At 36.9% G+C, this 14,039-nt stretch overlaps 1 protein-coding gene across 1 annotated transcript; it reads left to right on the top strand.

Moving 5' to 3' along the window:
• On the top strand, positions 1 to 1,140 carry LOC149657526 (uncharacterized). Its single transcript, XM_089844683.1, has one exon. The coding sequence runs from the start codon at positions 1 to 3 to the stop codon at positions 1,138 to 1,140; it is 1,140 nt and encodes a 379-aa protein (XP_089700809.1).
• Positions 1,141 to 14,039: the final 12,899 nt, after the last annotated feature.

Consider the following 14,039-nt stretch of genomic DNA (forward strand, 5'->3'; position numbering starts at 1 on the left):
ATGAAACAACACGTCGACCAGAAACATATGGGTGTTAGAGTCACGTTAGCTAATCTGCGATCAAGATTCTGGGTTCCAAGAGGTCGGCAAATAATTAAGAGCGTCCTCTCAAAATGCCAAAAATGTAGGATCTGGAAATCGAAACCTCTCAATCACGACACTGCACCGTTACCACCAGAGAGAGTTGTTGCAAACGTTCCATTTGAAGCGACTGGAGTGGATTTTGCTGGTCCAGTTATCACCAAGCATTATGACGCGGAATCCAAGTCCTGGACGCAGCAATCAAAAAGCTACATCGCTCTTTTCACCTGTTCAACTACCAGAGCCGTGCATCTAGAACTAGTTTCCAGTCTCAACGCGGAACATTTTATATTGGCGCTAAAGAGATTCATCGGGAGAAGAGGAGTTAGTCGATTATTCTTGTCCGATAATGCTTTGACCTTCAAGAAAACCGATCGGGAGATATCCAAACTTTGGGAATCTGTGTTGACGAACGAAATGAAGGAGTATTTTGGCACTAAACGGATCGAATGGCGATTTATTGTTGACAGAGCTCCCTGGTGGGGTGGCATGTGGGAACGTATGGTTCGGACAATGAAAGAATGTATTAAGAAGACACTGGGTAAAGCGCTTTTGTCATATGAAGAAATGGAAACAGTTGTAATTGAAGTGGAGTCGGTCATAAACTCTCGACCTATCACGTATATCAGCAATGATCATGAGGAACCGACCCCGCTAACTCCATCTCACTTTCTGGTTGGGAAAAGACTGGACGCATTGCCACCACGGAACTTCAAGATGAATGAAATTAAATCCACAAGAGATGGCCTCACCAAGAGGTGGAAATATAGACAGGAGTTACTTAACCGATTTTGGACAAGATGGCGACAGGAGTATTTACTGGAACTTCGGACTGCTCAAAGGGTCATTCGAGCCAAAGTTAATCAGCCGGAACTTAAAATTGATGACGTTGTTATAATACAAGACGACCGACTACCACGACCTCTTTGGAAGATTGGACGTATCACTGATCTACATCCTGGACGCGATGGAATTACACGAGCTTGCTCTGTTAGAAACGTCAACGGCCATATCATAAAAAGACCTTTAAAGTTGATATATCCGATAGAAATAAGATAGAATTAAATAATTTATTAGTCTAATGTTAAAAATAAGTTAAACTCATTTTGGTGGGAGAATGAAGAGAATTCTTAAAAAATAAGTTTCTGTTTGAATATGTTTAAAAAATGAACTAGTCGATAAAGAGCTAAAAAAAATTGTCTTTAATTTCGGATTTTTTACTCTTAAATATTAATATTAGTTGCTTTAAAAAGAGACGATACGAGCTTACCTTTGACCGCTGGATTTAAGTTGAAATTAGTTAGCCTTTAGTTTTTAAAGATTGTACCACGCGAAACTTATCGCGCAGAAATAAAGTATTGTTTTCCGATTACGTTAATAATTGTGCGAGTACATATATTTCTTCAACTAAATATTATCCTATACCTTTAGATAAATTTCAGTAGATTTCGACGATGTATAGTCGGGATTAATTTCATGGCCTATAGAGTAATATCAGTGACGTTTGTCGTCTGCTTATACCTTAATTCCTTTGACATGTTAACATACTTAATTGACCAGTAACTCAAACATTATGTGGTACTTGGGAATTTTCAAAGTAAATGTTTAGGATCCGCCATTTTGAAGGAAAATTTGCCTGCAAATTCAAGTTAATTACCTATGGCTAACATAACGAGTAGTGTTACTGTTTATTGGGATTATTCAAAGGGTCTGGAATTACACGTCAAAAATCGTTATATAGAAAAGGTTTTATTGACCCGTATTCGCTGAAACCAAAAGATTTTCTACATGTTAGACCAGACACAGATTTCCAATTCCTGAATCTTCTACCGAAAGTTAGGTATGGGGATATTTACAATTACCTTATCAATGGAATATTTCCGTTTACGAAAGAAAACCTTCGAAATTTCAAGAATTTGGGAGAGTATAATAATTTCTTGAGAGGATTTGTTTGAGAAGTTACGGTTAATAAGTTCCAAAAGTATGTTCTTGTTAAGGTGGAAGGTAAAGCTTAGCTAAATTTCAATGGAAAATTGGTCATTTTTCTCACGTTGATTAGAAGCAACATCTTTACTTATAAATACACGGTTTTCAGAAAAATTAAGACTGTATCCTTCTCTTTGCCATGAAGTAATCTCAACATATAAAAAAATGTTTAATTAATTTTGAAATTAATTTTTAATGGGAAAGGATTTGTGATGACATTTTCCGTTGATTAAAGCGAACCAATTAGCCGAAAATTTCTAAATTGGTATTGATTGATGAGTTTTTAAATCCTACGTGCCCTGAATTAATTTGATAATAAAATATTTGAAATTAGCGGAGATATTGAATTAAAACCTAATTTTGGTTTTAGTTCAAAAACTCACTACCGATGTAACTAAGTACCCATTTTATTTTTTGGCGCATGTCGTCACTTCCTCGAGGGTAAGCCTCACCCACTGAAGATTTTATTGCTAAACATGGACTGGGTCCCTCCCCTTCCTTCCTTCCTCCTTCCCCTCTACAGAATTTTACAGTTCCCATGGCCGAGACTTAGTCCGTATAAGTAGTCTCGGAGATACCAACCTCTCCCTGAGCCCCCTATTCAAAACCGGTCGGATCACGTGACGTCAGACTACTCAGCTGTGCGTCGAGGTAGGTACGAGTGAGAGAGAGATCAAAGAGGAGAGATAGGACTGTGTCGTTATAGTTACCAGGGATGCCATATTGCGCTTGAAAGCCAGCAATTGGGCTTCTTCTCTAAAATATTGGCTGGAAATAGAACTGTTGTTGGCTGTTAGTCAGTTTTGGGCTGCTTTTCGAAATATCAATTGACGGTTTTTGGGCTTGTTTCCAATTAAATTTTGGCGGGTTCAAGGTTTTCAATCTAGCATCGCTGATTTGACAGACTGTCGAACCAGAAAGACCTAGGTACACTCTTCACTTTCCGTGGTTACTGCCTGAATTTCAAACCACAAACCGAAACTTTCTGCATCGCGACAAAACTTATATATGTGGGCCCATTTATTAGACGCCTTGGAAATTGTTTCTCTGACAAGTAACAATGGCAAAAGCGCGGCTCCCATTGTCCAATAAGGGCAAGTCCCGTAAAAATGTTTCAAAATTAAACGGCAGAATCAGGAGGCGAATAAGATTTATCTGTCAACGTAAGTACTCACTAACCATTACTTGACGTGAAACCAAAATGCTACAAATTAATAAATTGTGTAATTAAACTTGTAGTTGCCCTGCGGCAGAAGTTCTCGCGATGGGCTTGCCTAATGAAGAATTTGTGGCGAGGCCTAGAGTGCTTTCACCTGAAACGCCTTCAAGTACCCTATTGTCTGAAAATGTACCAACACAGGAAATTCTAGTAAAGCCACCAATGGGACTAGAAAATATTTCGTTTGTATTTGACCAACTTGAACCTCGTTGCGCGAACGACGAAACAACCTTGCCCAGTTTGAAAATTCTGCCCCTTACGCCAATGCAAAGAAAATTGGTCCATCCAAAGCCTAGCAGTGCTTTTCAAAACTTATACGGGAATAGAGTAGTGAACATTAAAGATTTCATAACAGAAATAAGAGAGCTGGACGTTCATAGATGCGAAAAACATTTGGAAGGGAAAATGCAATTTGTAAAAGAATCGCGAAACGGATTAGTTTCAGACCTTATTTTCGAGTGCAAATATTTCAATAAATCGAAATCAATTTCCACGTCAAAAAATGAATCGAGTCTAAGAGGCAGGCCCAAGATTCAGGGTCTTTCCGGTGATACCAATTCTCACAAAAAATTAACCTACGCTAAACTCACTGGCTGTTTGTGGTTTCGTATCCATTGGAAGTGGGTATGAAAACATGGATGAGGTTGTTTTCTGTGCTAGGAATACCAAACATGTCTAAACCTACATATACCAAAAAGGAGCAAATACTTGGAGAGGTAAGGAAATCGATTTCGTAAATTAGTTTTGGCCCTGGTTTTGGTTTTTTAGCCAGGAGCTAGTCACTGGTACTTTTTTACACTTGAGTTTCGATTTGATAGTAATGTTTTTACTTATGACACAATTGTTTATTTGTTTTGCCCGCAGATGTGGGAGAAAGCTTTGCGAGATGAAATGAAAGAAGCTGGCAAATTAGAAAAACAGTTGGCTGTTGAGAGTGGCGATGTCGACTCTGACACTGGTAATCCGTTTATTAGTGTAATTGTGGATGGTGGATTGTCGCAGCGAAGCCACGGTCACAGATACTCCGCTAAGAGTGGGGTAGCTTGTATTATTGGAGCTCGAACAAAACAACTACTAGAACTGAATAGTAGACAAAAATACTGCGTGATTTGCGACAAAAAACGATGTAGGGAAAATAAAGCAGTTCCATCTCATAAGTGTTACAAAAATTGGAAGGGTTCATCCCCAGCAATGGTGGCAGATATTCTTATTGAAGGTTTCGATAAAAGTATTGAAACACACGATTTGGAGTACAGAAATGTAATAGGGGATGGTGATTCATCTGTACATTCAAAGCTTCAAGAAAACGTGGAATACGGAGATAAAATTAAAAAAAGCGAGTGCACCAATCACGTGACACGAAACTACCGATCAAAGCTTTACGCTATAGCCAAATTTCATTCAGAAGCCTTGACAACATCGAGGATAGTTCGAATGGGGAAAGCTATGAGAGGGGCTATCGCCCACGTCGCCGCGAAACTAAAAGAAGCAACCATACAGTTGCATGGTGAGGTTAAACAAGTTGTTTCGCTTCAAAATAAATACGCTGAAATTCTCAGGCAAGATATTAGAAACATCTACTTCCATGTTTTTGGTCGGCACGATAATTGTCCCTATTTTTGCGAGTCTGTGGGTCCAGATAGGTTTTCTCTCTTCACCCCAGCTTTAGAAATGAAACTGAAGAACGCTTCCCAAAGAGCGCAAGACCTAGCATCGGCTCTTTTGCAAAACGAAACAAATAATTTGGCGGAAAACTTCATGTCCTTGGTCGCAAAAACTGTTGGAGGAAACCATATATGTTTCAACAGACGTGGATCCTATTTCACGCGTTGCATCGCAGCTGCGCTACAATTTCAACTAGGTAGAAATTGGCATGCAAAAATTATGAAAACTGTGACCAGTGAGAGCTCTTGTGTCACAATTAAAACTAGTGGTAGTCGAAATGCGAGGCAGAAAAATTACAAGAGAACGAGCCTGGAAAAACGTATAAGGGAGACGAAAGAAAGCCAAGAAGCAGAAGAACGCAATCATGAGACGCGTGATTTCAAAAACTACGGAGAAAATTCAGAAAAACCAGATATGGTTCTGATGCTATGGAAAGAAGGAGAAAGGAAATTTTCGCCGAGCTTGCAGTAACTAAGTAGCAACAAGATATTATCCAAAAGAGGACCAAAGACCAGGCTGATTGCGAGGAATGACACTTGTTACGAAAGAATCGAATTACAGCGTCTAATTTTGGAAAAATAATGAAGGCCGCAAACATACCGAAATTTAGTGAAAACAATTCTATAACCGAAAGCTTTCTCGAATCTGGCGGTTGAATGGGGCAAAAGAAAAGAACAAAAGGCGATAGAAGAATACACCGTTCCATTAATGGGAGTAGGGAAACCGTAATAGTCGAGAAAGACCAAATAAAAATATCTAAATGGACTAGTTAAGCTTTCACTATTTTGTGGATTTTACATTTTGTTAGTCCGGCAGCCCGGTAACGTGCACCGCGTTTCGGATATCGGCTATGCCTTGGCTTCCTTTTCTGAAGCCCGCTATCGCTCGTAGCAGTAGCCATAGCCCACTCGATCACGCGCATAACGACGCAAGCTGCTCGCGCTATAGTGCGAGCATGAGCGCAGCGTCCGAGAGCGCGGATCGAGTGGGCTATTCTTTGGCTAGATAATCGTCTTCGCAACTTTAAAAGCCAAGTCTAAATGCGCGCAGTGCTTATAATCATGGAGATCGGTTTCCTATCAGAAACCGCACTAAAGGCCTGGCAGCCCGGTGGTATGAAAACCCTACTTTCCCGAATAGAGTGGGGGATAGAAATTTATGGAATAAATGGAACGGAGTATACGAGATGCTTTCTAACAAACAGGTGACAAAATGAGGAATTTTCATTGACACCGATATGTGTTTTTTTGGGCGCTTCATCAGATGGATTGGTGGATAACGATGGTATTTTAGAGGTGAAATGTTCCCATTCGGTCCGTTTTTGTCACCCCCTAGACGCCCCGAATAAGAAAAAACAATTTTGTGCAAGCATCGTCAATGGTCAGCTGAAATTGAAAAGAAATCACGACTTTTTTCATCAAATTCAGTAGCAGCTACATATAACGAAGCGAAACTATTGTGACTTTGATATTTGGACCCTAAAAGGACTGAGTATCGAAAGAATCTTCCCAGATCCTTGTTACTGAGAGAGAGCAATCCCCAAGCTTCGTTTCTTTTATGAGGATTGCCTTCTGCCAGAAATTCTCATTGACTCTCGACACTTCAGATCACTGGAAATAAGAGAGCCAAAGTCTTTTGAGGAGCCGCCGAAGAAAAAGGTGAAAACTTCGAACGTTCCCCCTACAAAAAACTTGACGACAAAACTAAATTAAAATAAAATTGTCGAAATCATGTAGTTACAAAGCCTTTTTTGGGGCTACTCGAATTTTGAAATTATAAGTTACATAGATATATTTTGCAATTTTTTCCTGTTACTTTCCACTTGAAATTTTTCTTCCATAGTTTTCACCACAATTGTTGGCAATTTATTTTAGCCACATCGTGAGAATGAGAGAGAGACTGCCTTCAAATTATTTAAAAATGTTCCCAAATTGCGGAGATTCAACTCATTTGGAACTGCGTTTTGGCGTCCAAGGTTAGATGCTTTATGAATTTCAGGGTTCGCAAAGGCGGTGGAATTTTAAGCTGAAAGATGAGGGTTTTTTTTAAATGTTGAAACTCTGAGAAGAAACCATCAAATTCAATTGTCAGCCACAGCGCCATTGCGAGCGCAGGTAAATCTCATCACGTTAATAATAATTTTATGCAAATATAAGGAATATCGAAATTGCTAGAGATAAATGTAGACGGCCCTTATTCCCAACTTCCAAGCATAATAGACGCATTGGAAAATGAAAACGCTTTTTTAAAAGCAAATAAAACGAAATATTTGATGGAAGTTAAAATGATTGAGGAAAAAATTGAATCGAATCTAAAGAAAATCAACCGCTTATAGCAAAAGTTGCCGAAGAAGAAAAAAACGAGAGGTTGGGAAGAGCGGTAAAAGAATCCATGACTCCTTCTAATTTTCCAAAAGTAATGGACATTTTGGGCCGAATTAAAGTACATTTCGGCGACGAAGATGTTTGCAAAACCTTAAAAAGAATAGCTTTAAATGAAGGACTTCATATTTATTCAGGTTTGTTAGACATTCGAAAATGCATTGGACCAATGCAATGTTAAACGATACATGTAGGCCTTTAGGTGATGGTTGATTTTTATACTAAGCATAGGCAACACGCGTAAGTGTAACTTTGACTGTTCATTGGTCTAACGCCCTGTGGAATGTACCTACATGAACGCGTTTAGAGGATACATATACTCTCGAATCTTTATATTCTTTTAATTATATTTATGATTCTAGAAAATGAAAGTGAGGATTCTTCGATTCCAGCTACTCCAGGAAGAAATTTCGAAGGTTGATGGTTTACTTACTATTATTTAGAGAAATGCTAACAATTAAATATTTTTAAAGAAGGTTTGGGAGAACCGAGCTGCTCAGCGACCACGTTAGAGCAAAGAAAAGCGACACCTTCATCCGAAACCTCCAAAAAAAGAAAAAAATAAATTCCAAACAACCATGTAATTGAAAAATCAAAGCTTAAGGTGAACAGAAGAAAGAAGTTACAAGAGGAAGAAAGAAAAATTTTTGAAGAGGACAAAAGAAAAAACGTGCAAGAGGTAAAAAGAAAAATGGTAGAAAAGGCACAAGACCAAAGAGGAAAAACAACAAAAGGCCAAAGAGGAGAAACTACAAAACTTAAGAGACAAAGAAGAAAAGGAAAAATTGGAGAAGGATAAAAAAGCAGAAGAGGAGGAAGACTATTATAGTGAGGAATCAATTGAAAGCGAAGAGTCTAATGGTAAGGGTGAAATTATTAATTCCCTAAATTTAATTTCCTAGTTTTATTCCTTGGATATAGACGATAATCTCAAAGAGGACGAAGAAAATGAAAGTAATATCCTCGGTAATAAAAGTGAGAGTGAAAATCCAGACTCTGATAGTAGTTCGGAAATAATTCCAAAGTTTAAAAAGTAAAATTTAGTCAGTGTAATGTTTTAAAAGATTACAAATATCACTATTAAAAAAGTGTTTAAAAAGATATTACTAAATTCATTTTGTAATCAATTCATTGTTTTTGAATAAATCCAAAGTTTAAAAATTAAAATTTAGTCAGTATTATATTTTAAAAGAGTACAAATATATTTGAAAAGAGATTACTAAATTCATTTTGTAACAAATTCATTGTTTAATAAATATATTAATTTTTAACTGAAGAATGTTTGGCAACTATTTTAAAGGGACCTGCCCATATAGGACTGAGTTTTCTCATAATTTGACCAGTTGTACTTGTTAAGGGATGGCTTTCCATCCATACTAATGTTCCAACCTCAAATTCCAGAGGCTCATGACGGAGGTCATAGTATTTCTTTGATGAGCTTAAGCTAATTTAGATAATTCATTTCTGAATTCTATTTGTTCCTTAAGAACTTTTAAAGCTTTAGTACGGTCGGGATCATCAGGGACCTGAATGGGTTCTTCAATATCCAAATCCCAAGAGAGACGTGGCTCCCGCCCTAAATTCGAAAAGAAAGGGGATCTGCCCGTGGTTTCATGGGGTGCAGAATTAAAGCAAATTGAAGAAGATCCAGGGTTTCATCCCATTGCTCATGGTGATACCCTAAATAGAATGATATTAGCTCGCCCATTACTCGATTTAGTCTTAAGCAGGGGTAAATAAATTTTTTTCAGGACAATTCCTATAAGGTCTTTTTATACAGAAGATTATTCTTGAGCTCAAACAATTTATGCCTAACTGGGTTAGGATCTTCTAAGGAAGTTATTATGGGAGAAGCAAAAGGGTCTTCCTTTTGAGATGGTCTCACGTCTTCCAAAGTGAAAATTGAATAAAAGGCTCTAGGACCTTGGGGGACGTACTTGACCTTGCTCAGTGTTAGTAGAGGATGTTGTAGTACTACTATTTGTTTGGTAACTTAAACTTCTACTAGTTGGATCCTGAATGCTAGTAGATTGAGAAAGGGAGGAACTAAGGCTTAATCTTAAGACTTTTATCGGGGCACTGTACAAAGCGTCAGCTACCACATTCTCTACTCCTTTCTTTTGTTTAATTTTAAAATCAAAAGTTTGAAGGTACATTGCCCATTTAACTAGAGGATAATTTGGTTCCCTGATATAAAATAACCACTGTAAAGCTTAATGGTCAGTGAGAACTGTAAATTTCCGACCTTCTAAAATGGGTCTAAATTTCTTAACGGCCCAATAAATGGCTAAACATTCCTTCTCGCTTTATGGAGTACCTAGTTTCTGCGTCTAAGTCCTGTACTTGCGTAAGCTATAGGAACTTCTATATTATCTTGGATTTGGGAAAGATGGGCACCTAACCCTACATCACTAGCATCTTCTCTGGAATTTATGATAGAGTCTTGAGGCCGTGTTTTATGGATAGAAAGAATTTTAATCTCCAAAATTAGCCCTTAAAATGTTCATTTGAAGCTCTCAAACTTAAGTTATGATGATTTAAAGAAAGGTGTTCCAAATTTGGGCGGCTGAACCTAATCTCTCCATGTTTACTGGATCTTTTTCTGATGGAATTGAAAAAGGGATCCTTTGGTTTCCCACTGAACAATGTGAACATTCAAAATCTAACTTGACCCTATATTCCTCAAGAAAATCCTGCCCCAATATAAAGTCACTGGTAAGGGAAGGAACAGTATAGAATTGAAGTTTTAATACTTTTTTAGTCCCGTTATCTTAATGAGAGAATTCTAATTCTTGGAAACTTTTAGTAAACGTATAAGGACCGTCGCCCCAAGCTACACAGTCTAAATGTTCATCTTCAGGAATTTCTCAAGAGTTTCTAAATTTGCAAATCTTTTGCCATTGATCTTAGCTAACAAAAGAAGCATCTGCCCCACTATCTAATTTTGGGTGTTCAAAAATAACCGGAATAGTGACCTTTTTGTGAATAGAACCTTTTTTAACGGATTCAATGCTTAAGGGGAACGCGACACGCTTCTTTATAGAATTGTTTATTTGGCAGCGGGAGAGGGACCGCGAGGGATCTTTCCCGCTTTGGCTTCCCCCGACTTGCTGGGTTTTTTATCAGGGCAGTCTGTAGCGTAATGTCCTGTCTTCTGTCAATTATAACAAGAAGAAGGAGTGAAAACCCTCGGACGATACTATCAAATCCCTTCAAGGCCATGTTGAATCCTTGGTTACCAAAGTCGATACCCTTGAATCCAAAGTTGCTGAATTCGAGCGTGCGAAGTCGAAACGAGGAAATCACGGTACAAGTACCCATAGGAGGTCCTAATTTGCAGATAAAATTTTTAAAAACTTTTTTTACAAACTTGCAGAGAATTCCGGTAACGAACCCTTCGAAAGGTTTGAAAACAGAAACCTAATTTGCAAATACTTTTTCCACTATTTTTACAAAATTGCAGATACTTTTTTTACAAACCATATACTAATTTGCAGACGCATTTGAAATTTTTTTTACAAACTTGCAGATTCTTTTTAACAAACTAGATTGTCGTCTGCTTGCACTTAAAGCATGTGAAGATGTAATCCTTCAGAGAAGTTAAAGAACTACATCTTAATTGCGTAACTTTTATTGGAAATAACGTAGAAATATACTCTAAAGGTAATGACTTTACCAACTGCTAAAAAATCTTACAATTATTTGTGATTTCATTTGTTGTTAAAAGTAAATTATTTTCCTTGACTTTTATGAGTAGACTCTTTCGCAGGTATACTTTTAAATTTTTGAAAAAGTTCTCCCGAAATGAGTTTTTCCGAGTGAAAACGGTACTAATAGTGTCTAAAATTAATTAAATTGTATTACTAATTATTACCTTTTTGATATAATAACCAAGTGACCTCCCCTAAAAACATTTCCTTTTTGAACAAACCATTTTTAAATTGAAGGTTATACTACAACAAAAATTATTTCAAGGGTGTAAGTAATTAAAATTTTTAACACAAAATATACATTTTTCGTAATACTGTTTAATCATTATTCATGTACAAGGGAAATAATAAAATATTATTTACCCGCTATTTTTTATAATAATGAATATATAACCTTAAAGAAATTTCTTTTTTCTTAAAAAGTTCTTTGGCTCCATGAGGTATTTCGTTATCACATATATTTTTTATAAAAAAGTTTTAATTGCCAAATTTTTTTCCTCCCTAAAAATAATTGCCTTTTCCATTTGATTTTTTTCCATTCTATTAAATTTACTTGAAATATATTTTTTTCCTTTAAATTCGAAGAATTTTTTTCATTTAAATAAAAAAAATTGTATTGCTTTCACTTAATTTTTTTATTATTCCTTTTAATTGAACTGTTTTTTCTTCCCTCTCTTCCAAAAATAATTTTTTTATATAAGTAGAAGTCAAAAACTTTATCCTGTTCAAAAGAAACTACTTAACGAACCAAGAAACATTTTTTCACAATGAAAAAATAGAAAAGAAATTTTACGCTTAAAATTTTCTTTCTTTCCCTCAAAAAATCTTTTCTTTTCTTTATCGTCTGTGTGTTTAAGAAGAGCAGCGGAAGTGACTGAACCTGTTGTTCAAGTTATGATATCTCTGTATAAAATGGCAGAAAATGTTTTCAAAATAACTTAATAAGCATTTCTTTAAACATTTAAATTTTAGAAATTTTAGAAATTTCTTCAAACTCCTCGTCGTCATGGTCATCGTGATCGTAACGAGAATCTGTACTAGATTCTTCTTGATCATCCATCGCTTTATCGTTTTTCTCTTCATTTTCCTCGTTTCATGTTTTGTCTTCTACTACTTTTTTTTTTTTCATTTTTATTTTTATTTTCCTTGACAACTGTTTCTTCTTCATAGTTTCTAATTTTATTTTTGGGTGGTAGAAGCCTATCCATCCATTTTGATGTTTCTAAATACTGCGCAGCTTTACAGTACTCTTTACCCCTCTTTATTTTTCCACCCGTCTTCTTAATCAGTATTTTTCTTATTTCCTCTTTTATCAAATAATAAATTGGGATGCCTCTCCTATACCATATTAAAAACCAAGGTTAAAATTGGAAGACATTATTTCTATTTAATTCTATATTATTAATTGAAGGGCCTGGGATCCAAACATTGTCTAAAAGCCGGTCACCAGGGCATATGCGCCGGCTCTAAATTGAGTCTTATGTAGTTCCGTCATATAGACGGTTTTAATTATCAAATTTACCCGTCTACCAGCTCTCCTTTTAAAGGAACAGTATCACACCCCCTACTTTTAAAATTCAGTTTCGTAGTTCACTTTTCTGAAATAGATGGCGCTTGTATCTATGTGGCCCACTCTGAAGCCGGGTGTACACAGAGAATATTTTCGTGTTTTAAGAGCGTTTTTTTTCTCGAAAGAGACAAAAATCTTCAGTGTGCACCCGCATTGATATTAACGGCCGCTTTTCTAGAGAATTGAGAATGAACTCGTCTGGGGGAATTCTAACCATAATTTCTACCATTCCAACTAAGTCTGGTACTTCCTCCTAACTTCCCGCGGGGACCAACTTCACGCGGTTCACGGAATATTATTGCGGTTCATTGATTGAATGTTTGCGTTATAAGTTAAGGTTTTTTCTTAGTTTTATGTGTAGAAGACAATTTGACGTTCTAGCAGTATTGTATTCGGATTTTATGCTAATTAATTAGGAAAATATGGAAACAAAAAATAGACCGAAGGTATACAAAGTGAATCTGGGCTTAGAAACATTTGAACGTTGGTCTATGGAAAGGAAAAATTTGGATATACAAATGAAAAATTTGGATCTTTTTTGTTCAGCAAATGGTAAGCGCAAAAGAAAATTTTAATATACATGTCAATTAAATTTAGAAAATAATCTTTCGGTTCAGGGAAGAACTAGAATATTTGAAGATGGAAATAAAGAAAAAGGGTTTTAAAACATATTCTGTTACCAAAGGTATTATAAATATTCATTAAAATGTTGTATTATTAGAAGTAATAGGAGGTTTCTTATATTATTTTACTTCAGTTATTATTCAGTATTAACTGGCACGTTGTCATATTATTATAAGTTTACCCTAAATGCTCCATAAGTATGGCACTGCCTTTGTAATGTTAGTGGTAGGTTAGGACAGACCGGATATACATATGTTCGGTTATTGCAGTTAGCTTCCTATTTAGTCGGTACTATGTTTTTGATAGCGTGTCCCCAGGGATCACTTATATATACCAATGGGTTTATCTTCTTGGAATTTTCAGTAACATCTTTACTAGAGAGCTCCCAGTAAAGGGAAAAGGAGAGTTGACCATAATGGGGAGATGGTTTTTGGTCGTATATGCTATAGGGAGTGCATGTTTATTTTCCTTCGACGGTGATTTCTCTGAATATCTCCTCGGCTATCGAAGAATGGTTTAACCGCAGACCGATATCAGTAGTAGTATAGGGCTACACTTCATACCTCCGTGGGTGTAGAATGTAGGTGTAGAGTGTAGGTGTAGAATGTCAAGGTCACAGTGTCAATGCCCTCTCGCCACGCCCCCAATTCGCGCCACCTGGCGCGCCCCCTCGCGGGAAAACTTGCGCGCCCCCTCGCGGGAAAACTCGCGGGCCCCCGCGCGCCCCCTGGCGGCTGCGCCCCCTGGCGGGAAAACATTGCGCGGGTATCTGGCAGTCCTGTCTACAACTGTATCTGTGACGT

This window comes from Phalangium opilio, unplaced genomic scaffold (assembly GCF_054372755.1).
Source record: "Phalangium opilio isolate 3A_F unplaced genomic scaffold, DU_Popi_V2 ptg000077l_1, whole genome shotgun sequence".
Lineage (NCBI taxonomy): Eukaryota > Metazoa > Arthropoda > Arachnida > Opiliones > Phalangiidae > Phalangium > Phalangium opilio.